General features: G+C 34.0%; 1 protein-coding gene across 13 annotated transcripts in view; it reads left to right on the top strand.

Moving 5' to 3' along the window:
* MEF2C (myocyte enhancer factor 2C) overlaps positions 1-13,840 on the top strand; it is a 219,029-nt gene that overhangs the window by 82,743 nt on the left and 122,446 nt on the right. For 9 of the 13 annotated variants that reach the window (XM_043962343.1, XM_043962425.1, XM_043962433.1 and 6 more), the window contains one exon: positions 12,251-12,447. In XM_043962343.1, coding sequence (XP_043818278.1) covers positions 12,394-12,447 — 54 coding nt within the window. In that variant the 5' untranslated portion in view covers positions 12,251-12,393. Of the gene's footprint in view, positions 1-8,739; positions 8,858-10,300; positions 10,320-12,250; positions 12,448-13,840 lie in introns of those variants that run through there. The other 4 variants (XM_043962357.1, XM_043962350.1, XM_043962368.1 and 1 more) reach the window with 3 other exon arrangements.

The raw sequence follows: 13,840 nt of genomic DNA, 5'->3' as shown, positions 1-13,840 counted from the left end.
CAGTCCTTTGCCTCTCTTTGTATTTCCATGCTTAGCACAGTGTCTGGAACATAGTTGTGTTGTTGTTCAGTCATTTTTCTGTCATGTACAACTCTTTGTGAAGCCATTTGGGATTTTCTTAGTAAAGGTACTTGAGTGTTGTTCACTATTTCCTTCTCTAGCTCATTTTACAGATGGTGATGATCTGAGTCAGACAGTGTTACATGACTTGCTCAAGGTCACACAGCTAGTAAGTGTCTAAGGCCAGATCTGAACTCATAAAGATGAATTTTCCTGACTTCAGGCTCAGTACTCTATCCTCTGTGACACGCCCTCTGGTACATAGTAGGTGCTCAATAAATGCTTTTTAACTGACTGATCACTGCCTACGGTACAAAACCTTCTTAGGTTTTCTACATTTACATAACAGTGAAGAACAGAAAACAAGTTTTAAAAAGTGAATTCAAAAAGCATCTCAACCTAGTAAATTCCTTATTGTTTTATCAGTTTTGCTTTTAAAACTATAAGGATTTCATTTTACACTGTAATGTCTATTTAAGGGGCCAGGAAAAGAGCATATGGCAGGGATAGAGAGGAACTGAACCTGTGATTTCCAAGGTATAGGAGAATTCATAAATGATCAAACTCCTGCTACTAGTTCAGGGGAGCAACTTATAAGTAACACTTGAGAGGATTAGATGACTTTCCCAGGGGCACACAGTCTTTATGTGTCAGAGGTAGGGATAGAACCCTAGGCCTTCTGGGTTTTGAGGTTGACTATCTACTAAGTCATACTGCCTCTCCACAGTATGTCAGATATGATATAAATATTAATTACAGCCTTTAGTAGCATAAAATTCCAAAATCTGAAACAAAAATATTTTAAGGGAAAAATAAACAATTGCATTTGTATATTGCTTAACAATTTGTTTTCATTGCATTTTCATGTATATAATCTTATCTGATCCTCAGAAGAGGAGTTTTTGATAAACAGGGTAGGTATTCTTATCCCTGTTTTGAAACTGAAGAAAATGAAGCCCAAAGACTCTCAGTGACTTTTCCATGGAAACATGATTTATAAATGAAGGAGCCAGGACTAGAACCAGTTTCTGATGCCTCATCCAATGTACTTTTCACTATTTGTCATTCCTTTATTATGGGAGGTGGGATGATCACTTTAACTGTACTAAATCCCTGGCTGAGATTTTTTTTTTTTAATGTATACTCAGGGCTTAGGGAAAGAGGGTATTGTTGTTCAGTTGTTTTTCAGTTCTGTCCAACTCTTCCTGACCCCATTTGGGGTTTTCTTGGCAAAGATACTAAGTACTTTGCCATTTCCTTCTCCGGTTCATTTTATAAAAGAGGAACTGAGGCAAACAGTTAAGTGACTTGTCCAGGATCGCACAGCTAGTAAGTGTCTGAGGCCATATTTGGACTCAAGAAGATGAGTCTTTCTGACTCCAGGCCTGGCACACTATGTACTGCTCCATTAAAAAAAAAAAAGTTTTAAATTAAGAATACCTATTCCTGAAACTCTTTATGCAGTATACTTATATTTAAAACAATCTCATTATCATGTATATTACAATCATTATAAACATTATACTGCCCCCCCACCCCTGAAAATGCACCCTGCAAGGTACAGGAAGGAATCCACCGAGTACTTGTTATATGTTTAGAGTTATGGTGACTGGGACAACAAGACCCTACACTCGACTTTCTGCACAGATAAAGATAGAGAGTGGCTATAGATTTCAGAGGAATGCCTTGACAACAGAATGTATCCTGAAGGCCATCCAGCTCACAATGAAGGTCTGTATTTTAAAATAGATCTGTAACAAAGTAACTACAGAATTTTGGCAAGGGTTTCAACTATTTATAGAACTCAAGTAAGGCATAGTAAAATGTGATACAGTACCCAAGTTCTCCTTTGCAGTAACCCCAAACCTAAAAGAAATACTATAATTATCTTTTTTTCAGCTGTTTTTAAAGAAAAATCATAGTAGCCATTATCAGTTTAACCGTACTAAAGCCCAGGCTGAGATTTCTTTTTAAAATGCATAGTTTTGATTTTTCAACAGCTGCATTGGATCTTTAATCATATATTATCTTTATGGAGCCTTTTCCTAACATATGTTAATTGGCTGTTTTCTGTGACAAATTATGAGCTCTTACTTTGATGAGGTTCAATTGCAATCATGTTGGAGTCGAGTATGTAGAGTTTCCAGCCCCTGCTGGCTCCTCAAACCACTACAAACATCTGCACGTCACTGCAGTGCTGAGTAATGGCAGGATTTGGGTTGGTCTGATTTCTCTACAGTTTTTTTTTTCCACAGGATATTTTCAGCTCTTTGTACTAAATCTGTTACAGGGTTTGCCCTTTTTTAGCAGAAGTGTGCTCTAAAATTAACAACAAATCTTATTTAAGATTACCAGAATAGAGTGAAAAATATCTTCTAACACAATACCCTAAGCATCTGTTTTGCTTTACAAAAATTTCATTGCATTTCCTAGATATAAAAAGTCAGTCAATTGTGTGGTTGGTTAGTTACCATTTTCTAGATTATTAGCATTTTAAGGGGAAATTCTCATCAAGAGTTTCCTATTCTCTTCGCAATATGTATGTTTCATTATTTTGGATTTTTCCCCATTATATTTGATGAGAATTCTATTTAATAAGTGAATATTTAAGCAAGAAAAGTGTACTACCATAACCTAAAGGAAAACTACATGTAATGATTTATATTTTTAGAAGTTTGCCTGGTAGATTAAAGACAGGATTATCATACAGTTCTCTTACATTTCCAGTGTCCTTTATATTTGTATGTTAGTCAAAAAATAAAATTTACTAGCAAGGTTAGTGAGCTGTGTAATACATAGCATATATTAGGATGGTCCTAATTTCAGGAGGGGTTTTTTTTTTTAGAATAAATATGTAGTAACTCATCTTTGGGAAACTGTGACATATAGGATGGTTTTTATACTGATGTTGTTGAGACATTTCAGTCATGTCTGACTCTTCATGACCCTATTAGGGGTTTTGGGGCAGTACTGAATTGGTTTGCCATTTCCTTCCCCAGCTCATTTTACATATGAGGAAACAGAGGCAAACAGGGTTGAGGGACTTGCCAAGGGTCATATGCCTAGGCAGGGTCTAAGGATGGATTTGCACTCAGCTCCTCCTGATTATGGGGGTTGACATTCTATCCAATTGTCCACATACTGATAGGTGTTCGGTAATTCTGATCATTAAGATGAATAAACTTATTTTAAAAAATTGAAGAACCTATGCATTTGGAAAGGTTTGGAGCCAGAGCACTGAAGCTCAAATCCCACCTCTGATAATACCTCTATGACCTTGGGCTCATCCTTGATATCCCTGGGCCTCTGTTTTCTTAGCTGAAAAAATGAGGGAGTTGAACCAGATGGCCTTTCAAGTCCCTTCCAGCTCCAGATCTATGATCCCATGAAATGCAAGAGAAGGTGATCTGGCTATTCAACTAACTTTGAACAAGACCTTTTGAAACTGTGTCAAACTTCAATTATATTGCAATTAATTTAGCTGAACATTTAATGATTCAGCCTTGACCTAAAGCGGACGGCTATAGATAAATCTGTTTGTTCTTCAGAGCAATAGATAGGGGTTAAATTTCCAGGCAGGTGTGAGAGTTTAGAATAAGATGAGCCAGATGTGTGAATAGGAGCGACTTCAGCCTCATAGGGCTGTTTTTAATTCAGCCATTTCCCTAGAGTCGCACACAATCAATGAGCTCTCAATCCTGGGGCTACCTGCATTTATGTGAAGGCCTGAGAACACTGTTTCACAGCTCACCACTGAACATATGTGAAAAAATTAGAGCAGAAATTAAGGGTAAAGCAGGTTAACTTCAGAAGTCATGCTTGGATCCAATATTTTTCAATGAAGATTATAAAGAGATTATAAAGAGGCCACTTTATAAAAAAAAAAAAGTAAACCCAAATTTGAAATGTGAATTATATCCTTAAGAGATCATTGTAAACGATCCAAATAAAGTGTTATTGTTGACTTAAAATTAGTCAGTACTCTTAACCTGTGAACTGATTTAAGGAGTTCTAGCTATGTTTACTACAACATAAGTTACTCAATCTTAAATTTCCTTTTCTTTTCATAATAACAAGGTGAATTAACATGGCAACTAGAAGTGAGGACTTTCAAAGGGCTGTCTAAGATTTCAATGTGTCTGTAAAGTAAATTGATGCATTGTGTATTGAGTATAAGGAAATTCAGTTCCACTTGATGACATGTGCTTAATTGGCCTTAAGAAAATAAAATAAGGTAAAAAACAAAAAACAAAAACAAGAAACCACAATGCGTAAAGAAAGTAGAGGGCTTGTGCTTTACTGGATATTGAGGCCTGTAAGCCATGTGTCTTAATTGGGGCCAGTTGGGATCATTTAATGATTGCTGTCAGAAGATCAAATTTAATTCTCCTTATATAAAGACCACAGTGGGATAGAGTTAAACAAATTGTCATCTGAGGTTTCAGATGAACAAAGCCTTAATTAGGTTGATAGGATGTTGTAAAAGAGATGAAGAAATAGAAAAATTAATGAATCACTCCTAACCATGTTGAGTTACATAGAGTAGCAATATCAAATATCTTTATCCTGAGATTTTGGGTCCTATTTTACAATAATCTCTATATTGTCATATAGGGTTTTGATATAAACTTAGTATGTTCCCAAAGTTAACTAGAGACAGAAAAAAAATGTTCTACTATGGTTCAATCCAGCTGATTTCAGTTAAGTATTTTTCCCCCTTAAATAAGATTCCAAATTGTGGTGGTTGGTATGGGTGGAGAAGAGGCCCTCTAGTGTTTCTTCACATTTCAAGGTCATCTTCAAATACTCAAATTAATTGGGAAAGATACATACTGACAAAAGCAAATCATTATCAAAGAAAGGGTTATACATCGTTCATCCTTTCATTAGAATGAAACAAAACCCTTTACTTAGAATTTCCTTTTGACCACTGGGATCACACTGTTAACATTCCTGTAAATGATCTACTCTTAATACACTCAGGTCGACTCAAGTATCTTCATGGTGAACTTTAATCATTATTATAGCCAGACACTGAAATAGGCCGAAACATTGAACTTTATCCCCCCCACTAGCTATAGTTGTACAATGAGATGTATCATATATAAGAACAAAGCTCTAAAAAGCCTCTAATACGTACAGACTTCTGACAACTGAACCTGATTTGTTATTCTCCTTGCTGTTAATAAATTCTGACTTCCAAATTATTTCCAAATAATCAGTATTGAAATTTAAGATATGAAACGAGATTTTTCAAACCATGAATATCTTTTTTTTTTCTAGCTTGCTTATGGTGAGTTCAGGATGTTAGACTTTGTCACAATAGAATGAATACAAACAATAGCAAAATTCCCCTATTTAAACATGGTTTGTGTTTATAGTAGAACATTTTAGCTCACACTGCTCTATGGGTTGCATTCTGCTTAACCTGCTTTGTTCTCTCCCACCAGCACCACCATCAAAAAAAAATATCCAGCTGCATGCCCTTTTGGAGTGGTTACAGCTGAGGAGCAGTATATGTTATATGATGCTAAATACTGTCTTTGGCTTTTTCAAGAAGTTTTGGATTTCCCTTCTGATGAGCATTGCTCATCAGGAAAGGACCTTTCAAAGAAAACAGTTGAATGAAAAAGTAGGAAAGCAAAGTCACAATAAATCCCCAGGTTAATTATTTAATTCAATGTGGAAAGGCTGAAAACCTAGTAGTCCAGTCGAATAATGGAGGCTTTTGACATATTTAGCCTATGTGGAATTACTTTGGCAAAGAAAATGCTGGCCTAAATACAATGAAGGAAAATAAAAAGTCCAAGATCAGATAAACCATGGGTAGCTGTGACATAGTGGTTATGCTAAGAGTTCACTAAATTGTCTATAATACAATGTAGTTATTTAAAGGTATGCTTCTTTCCTAATTTTTGGAGGTGTGTAAACAAAATTACTTGTGTCAGAGATAAACACAGGTTATTCCTACCTGTTAAAACTAATTGCAGGGGTTTTCAAAGAGGTTTCTTTTTTAGCCTTATTACATCTCTGACATACATTTCATCTCCTTTTGTCCTTGGGGGAAAATGTTAAAGTAGGAATCGAAACATTAATGTAGAGTTTTCAGCTGTCGTGGTCACTGGGAAGATTGATATATTTCCCTTGCCATTTCTGCATTTTGAGCCTAAAGCAGTCTCTTGGCAGACAGTGGAGATAGGAGTGCCCTCTTAGTTTTTATAACCCTGTTAAGTTTTTCATAGTACGCTAATTTCTTTAAGGACTAAATGGAGTATAATCTAATGACAAGTCTTCATTCTTTACTTTTTAGAGTGGCTACTTGCTTTACATGAAAGCCACAGTTTAATTCATGACCTTACCATATGGGCTCAGAGTTATAGCTCAAAATGTAAATAGGCTTATAAATAAAACTGCATATCATTAGTATCATTAATTAGCATCACACATTTATTCTTCATATAGCACGCTACACAAAGACTGCAGACTATTAGGTAAAGAGGACATGTAACCATTCTACTTCCATATAAGTAACCAGAATGAAAATTCTGCTTCCATGTTCACAACTAAGCACAAAAATTGTTTTTTAAAATGTCTTTAGTAGTCATCAGAGAATAAAGTAAAAGAAATATATCTTTTAGTATAAAAATGTTTTAAAATACCTTAAGCACTTATTTTATAGTCAACTATGTATTAGCATGACATGCAGTATCACAATTTCAAAATGACACCAAAATTTTATCATGCTATCAGTTACACCTTAATATATATTTGGAAAATAATAAGGTGGTTCTGCTGGGGTGATAAAAAGCTCAAGTTTTTTGTTTTCTTTTGTTTTTAGAAATACAGAAGGGTGACTTCTATAATCATCTCTTCCAGGCTGAGTCCTAAGAGTATACATATTAGACAATGATATTATTTTGTATCCTTACATTGATAGTACCAGACAGCCGATCATATCAGAAATAGTGACCTTATCTTGAAGTAGAGTGAAATTCAGGACTGTCACTATAGTCATGAACATATCAAACATCTTGTAGAAAAATACCAAAAAGAATGATCATCGGCTTATTTATATCAAAGTTGTGATACAAAGTAATCAATACAAATCAATACAAATATTTGAGTAACCAATACAAATTCTGCTTTCCCTTTGTACCTTCAATTCAACTGCATGTACGTGATGTGTCTTAAGCCTGTAGCGAAGTAGCCAAATTAATGCATTCAGGCTCACAAACATGAGTAAAGTTTTCTACTTGAAATGACAATGAGTCATTTAAGTGTGTGAATCAGTCATACAAACAGTGCTGCAGCTGGTGAGCTCATGACCATTTTTTCACTTCGCAAATGTTTGGTTTGCCTTTCTTTGTATTTGTTAGTCTTGTTATGATGGTTTGTTGATAGCAAGAGAGTTTTTGTAGTGTTTGTTGAAAGTGTATGTCAATGAAATCATTATTAGCTAACATGAGAAAAAGCAATTCAAGTTTCTCGTTTGCATATAGACATCATACATTTGAATGTCTTATCTTTATGCATAGGCTCTGTTTTAGTTAAAGTGCCTACATGATGACTATTGTAGCAAATCTATGCTTTGCACAGATAACTTTAGTAGAATTGAATTAATGTCTTCCCACATTTTTGATGTGACAGTCGTATTTAATAGCAAAACATATACATGAAGGGTTTGTTTAATTTCCAAATCAAAGTTCTGTGGGTAGATGATTGAAATCTGAAGATGACTCAGATTCATTTGATATGTGGATTTCTTCCTACAGAAATGTTATAGTAGGATGAACCATTTTCATGTTAGAAATATCATAGCAATGATGAGAAAAATAAATAGCTTTTACATGCACCCAAATTCTAGAAATTATCTTCTTATCTGATTCTGAATTAATTAATAGACTTTGAGAGGGGAGCTTTAAAAAACTTCTTTTTAAAAATCAGTATATTTCTTAAAATGTATATTTTAAAACATACATGTTATCAGTGAATGATATCATTAAACTTGGGGGGATTATGAAAGATTTTGTGATTCCCCCCCTTTTTTTGCAAAAGAAAGTAGTTTACCCATTCACCATTTAGTATTTGTAGCAAATACTTCATGTTTTAGGTGCATATGAACATATATGAAAAATGTTTTTTTGTGAAAACACTATTCTGCAATGGTTAATTGTCATAGTAAGGAACTATGTAAACACACCAAAGTGAAAGCTTGTTTATTTTGTTTATGTATTTCCATTTTATAATAAAATCATTAGAATGTTGTTAAAGTGATATTGAACTGGATTTTTATTATTTTTAATAGTAGTTAAATCCTACTTGGTCATTCCTTAATATGCCTTTTCTGAAATGTTCAAAAGGCTCTCTGTGTGTGGGGTGTTGCAGCACAACAGAATCGGACAGTTCTGTTCAGAGAAGGAAGTGGAGAGTTTTGGTTCCCATTTTACACTTCTGGAACAGTTTAGGGAAGGAAGCACCTTTACACCTTTTATTGTTCGTGGTTGCTGACATCATATCCTTCCCTGACCACTCTGTGCGTGTTTCCTGCTATTCTGTCAAGATTCTTCTATGTTACAGGGAGGGATAAGGAGGGAGGGAGGGAAAAAGGAGGGGGAAAGGAGAGAGTGAGAGAGAGAAAGGAGAAGAAGGAAGAGAGGGAAGGAGAAGGAGGAGAGAAGATAGGAAGACAAGGAGAAAAAGACAGAGACAGAGACAGACAGAGAGAAGGAAGGCAGGAAGGTGACAGAAAGAGACAGAAACAGAGAGCATGTGCTTGAATGTATACAAAAGAAAGGAGGTGGGTAAATAATCTGCAGCATCTGTCCACAACTTTTCTCCACTTGAGTTTCAAATCACTCTTCCTTCATCTATCTCCTTAGACAAATCATATAGTGAATAGAAGTCTGCCATAATGAAGTTCCGCTTTTTAGTAAGCAGTCTGATTTTATTTTTCTTATACTGGGTATGAAAAAATAAAAGCATGCTGAAGATTTTATTAGTGTAAGGGCGGAAGAGTTGTGTTGGGATTTTTAAAATTATCATTTCTGATCATTCGGTTTTGCTACATTGTTATCCAAGTATGTCTTTTATGTGGAAAGTTATTTCAGCAAAGCTTCTGAAATTATTTTAAGCTTTTTTTTTTTTTACAGATTATTCAAAGAGCTTCTAGGCTAGTAGGAAATTCAATTACAGTTGGTTTTCCTGATAGCCTTTATTTCCATATAATTTTTTTAAGTTTTGAAGATTGAAAAGGCAGTATAGTCATCTGCCTTGTTCCTGTCCAATTTAATATGCTTGAAATTATATCCTTACATTAGTTTTTACATAAGGCTTAGAGTCAGAGAAGTAGTTGTGTAACTCAAACAGGTGGTGGGCAATTGTTGACCTTTCTAATTCGTAACATTCTCACTGACAACCCTGGAATGTGGTGACCCATGAATCAGATGTTCTAAACCACACGCTTCAGAGCAGAGGCACTCTGCTGGGTATGGTTATATCCTCCTTGCCACATTATCACTTATACACATAATTGCATTAAAGACATTTCAAAATAAGCTTTAAGTAGATACTAGAAAGATAATACAAAAGGAAACTGTACATATATTTTATGCTTGAGGAAATTCACTTTTATAGGAGGAAAGATAACAGTTTCATTTCTGGAAAGTTATCCTTATTTCTCCTAGAGCTACCTACAAATAATGTACAACACATTTTTGATGAGGAAAATACTTCAAATAATATTTTCATCTAGCAAAATATTTTTAAATATATCCTTTAAAATAATGATAATGGTCCAGTTAGGGGAAAAAAGAGATCCCTTCTTCTGGGCTGTTTGAAAAATGACTTCTGTTTAAAATATTGGTGTGAAACATATGGTCGATATGGGAGGGGCTCTTCATAACTTGAGTTCATCAAGAGCCGCCTATGCTACTCTTGGAAGACTTTCAGAGCCCGGATGCTTCTCTCCTCATTCAGTTTCAAAATCTTGATCTGTAAAGGAGCTCTCATTCTCACTAACCCTGTCACCACTGCTCTAATCTGTCCACCCTGACCTTCCACCTTGAAGTGAAAAAGAGCTTAGACAGGCGTAGTGCTGTAAGCCGATAGTGCCACTGGCTTCAGTTGAATGAAAGGAAGGGAAATAGTTCTATGTGCATTTGCTGTGGATTTGTGTGTTGGCTTTACTGTTGCCTGTTAGTTTCTTTTGGTTCTTGCATGTGTTTGGGAAATACTATTCTAACTTGCTGTTTGTATTTAAGGTAAGACTGTAGAAAACACAGGAAAGCAATGTAGTTGACTGATATTTAAGACTTTCTAAAAATAGATGGATATTGTTTGGCAACAGTGAATGTGTGATACAATTATGTTTTACAGGTTTTCATATTTTAATGTATAGTTTAATACCTTTAACAGCAAACATTGGAAGACATTGCTAGCTATGATTTGTCAATATATGTAATTTGTATGTTATAAAAACTTTTGAACTATTTCTGGCTCCTAAAAAAAAACAACTGTAGTAATAGTTTTTGCTTATCACATCATGGTCTTGATGTTATTCAACCTATATATACTCTGAGCCAAAATCAAGCATGGATTTTCTACAAAGGCATTTGGCAAAAGGGAATAGATATTCATAGTGTCTGAGCACTGTTTAATCCACTAGAACTAATTATAACATAATAGCTATTGCAATTAGCTGATCATAAAAAACTTAATTTTTTTAGACATTCATTCAAGGTGATAAAGTATTTAACAGTTAATGCAAAGAAATCAAAAGGTAACTGAATATCAGAATAAGTGTGTAACAGCTTTTCTGCTCCAATAATTTTGAATTGGAGCCAAATAATAGATTAAATAGCCAGGACATTGGCTTAATGTTACATAACATATTGTAGGAATTTATCAGCTTGGTTGTCAGAACAGCAAGTAAAAATAAACAAGGAAATTCCAAGCCATGTGTAAAATAGTTAAATATTCCATATGAAAATAGATAGAATTAGGAAATTTATTGCTTTTACATAAAGAGCCTATTATGAAAGATTTTTTGCTTTATTTGCTTTCATATTTTGTGAAGTCTTAGTTTTCTCAAATAAAAACTTAAGTAAAAGCATTAAAGATACAAATGAACATACAAATTTATAAGGTTTTATTTTCTTGGATTTATTATATTATTGATTATATTTTCTTTAACTTGCCATTTTTAAAAGATAATAAGGACTTATCAAACTTCTCTAAGTAATTTTTTATAAAGTTGTTGTTGCCATGCACTATTTTAACCTCTTCCACCAGTTGGTTCTTAGTTTTGTAAAGATATAAATTAAATTACAAATGCACCAGTATTTTCATTTATGTAACTTTTATTACTGACCACTGTTTTCTTTTTTTAATTGATTTCATATGTGATACAAGGCTTCTTCAATGCAAAACAAATATCCATACTCAGAGAGAGAGTTGGTTGTTGTTTTTTACATATGTAGCAATGCATCGTTGGTACATATAAATACGTATTAGTGTAGCATATTTTGGGAAGTCATAGCATTATCATTGACATATCCCATATTGTGTTTTCTGGTATTCTCATAGGAATGTTGTATGGGTTTGTGTTTGTGTATGTGATTTTTAAAAAATGAGATTAAAGGATTTAGATTTAAACTAGTTGACATTTCCATATATCAAATACCACTTTAATAATGGTCCATCCTATTTGCATAACTAGGGACGTTATCACCTCTGCTGTCAAAACACAAGATTGTTTTCTCTTCAGAAATGAATTAGCTGGCCTACTTAGCATACTCAGGTATAGAAAGGTTCATTAACTCTCTGATTTAGGTACTTTGTCATGTTATAATAGTGAATAATAAAAAAGAGACACCTAATTCCATAAAAACATTAAGAAACACTTTGGAAGAGATATTATTAAAATATCAGGCTTTAAAGCATAGTTTTCATAATTTTAATAACTTATTAAATTAATTATGAGATAATTTTAATTATAAAAATAAACTGTTCATAGTTAATATGGCTTTATATATGATATATGATGGAACTTTAATAAATGCTTATTTTCATCTTTTTTATTTGTGCAATTCCATATTATCTCATTGATAAAAATAACACATAACTTTATGAAGCTAGCTTGCTTTTTATTCATTTTATGGTAATGTTTAATTTTTCTGTGTTTTATATTTAGCAGGAACGAATGCAGGGATCTGTGAATTGAGTAGTGCAAGTGCTGAAGAGGGAGGTTTGTTTGGAGGAAACGGGAAAGAGAAAGAAAAGGAAAGGAAAAAATACATAATTTTAGGAACGAGAGAGAGAAGAAAAACGGGGACTATGGGGAGAAAAAAGATTCAGATCACGAGGATTATGGATGAACGTAACAGACAGGTAGGTCATTTGAAATTTTATTTCTATTATTGCTTCTGCTGGATTATTTGCTTTTTCCTTAAGAGTTTTTGGAGTGTTGAGAACATTTTGAACTTGAATTGCTGTGCCCATAAATCTAGCATAAGAAAAATGTGGGCATATTAAGTGGGGTCACATTTATAATGTGTTATATTTTCTGCTATGAGCTTTTTGAATTCATTCTCTTATATGTGTAGGAAAAGTTATGTTGCCTTTCAGAAAAACAACTGGATCATTTAATTTTTTTTTAAAAATCAACCTTCCACTTCAGTGTGGATTTCAAATACAAGTAGTACTATGGAGCACATGCTTAGCTTAATAATCAAGAGTTAATAAGCATAATATTACTAGATTACATGCATCATCAAACAAAGATCCTCTTATATTGTTAGGAAGCAGATTTTCCATGATTGTAAATGTAATGGTTTGTAAATTCAGACAACTAACCTCCATAAAGTCATATTCATGCTACTCACCAGAAAGTTGACCAGGAGCTAGATGCAATGATAACATTTTAGCATTTCACTCTTAAATAAAAGTATATGCTTTGGCAACTTAAACTATTCAGAGCAGAGAAGGCGAAAACCCTGCAACAGTTAAATGAATTAAACTCTTTAACATTTTGGAATGCATAAAAGGAGTAAGCGACAATTCTGAATAGTTTTCCAGGGACCCAGTAATAGTGTCTACATAACTAGGGATAACCAGCTCTGAGTACTCTCTGCATCCAAATAGAGGACCTGAAGACTTCAGGGATAGTGTTTTTATAATATTGTGACTATCTAAATGTGTTTTGATTTTCAAGTCTATATTATGTTTAATAAGTAGGGAATGTGAGGCATATAAAGTTGTGTTGTGTATAATCTCTGGTCTTGGTGAGTTAGTCATATAAGAGGGAAGATAAGATTGAAATGTGGAGCAGTTATATTTTGTAAGAATGGGTATGTATTAATGTCATACCCTCTTAGATATTCCAGTATTGAAAGGGAGAGAATCATCCTTGTAAATGGACACTATGCTAGTATGTGACAGACCTATACTTTATGCTGTAAAGCAATCTTTGTGTACTGGAAAGAATGCTGGCTCTGGACTTAGCAGACCTGTGTTTCAGCCCTGTCACTTTCTGTGTGACCTCGACCAAGTCATTTCACTTTTCTGGGCCTCTGTTTCCTCATCTGCAAAATGACATCATTGAATGGTGTTTCCCTATGTTCCTTCTAGTTCCAAATACATTCTCTTATCACCCTGATTTTGTCTAAGTCCTGGGACCCTCAGAAGAGGCATGAACTATTGATGGAGCAGGATAGACTTGCTATAGAGAAGCTATAGTTACAATAAGGAAAGCTGTTTGGATATTCTTTACTTTTTAATGTCT

Source organism: Dromiciops gliroides, chromosome 1 (assembly GCF_019393635.1).
Source record: "Dromiciops gliroides isolate mDroGli1 chromosome 1, mDroGli1.pri, whole genome shotgun sequence".
Lineage (NCBI taxonomy): Eukaryota > Metazoa > Chordata > Mammalia > Microbiotheria > Microbiotheriidae > Dromiciops > Dromiciops gliroides.
The sequence above is the reverse complement of the archived record's forward strand: the minus strand, read 5'-3'. Positions and strand labels throughout refer to the sequence as shown.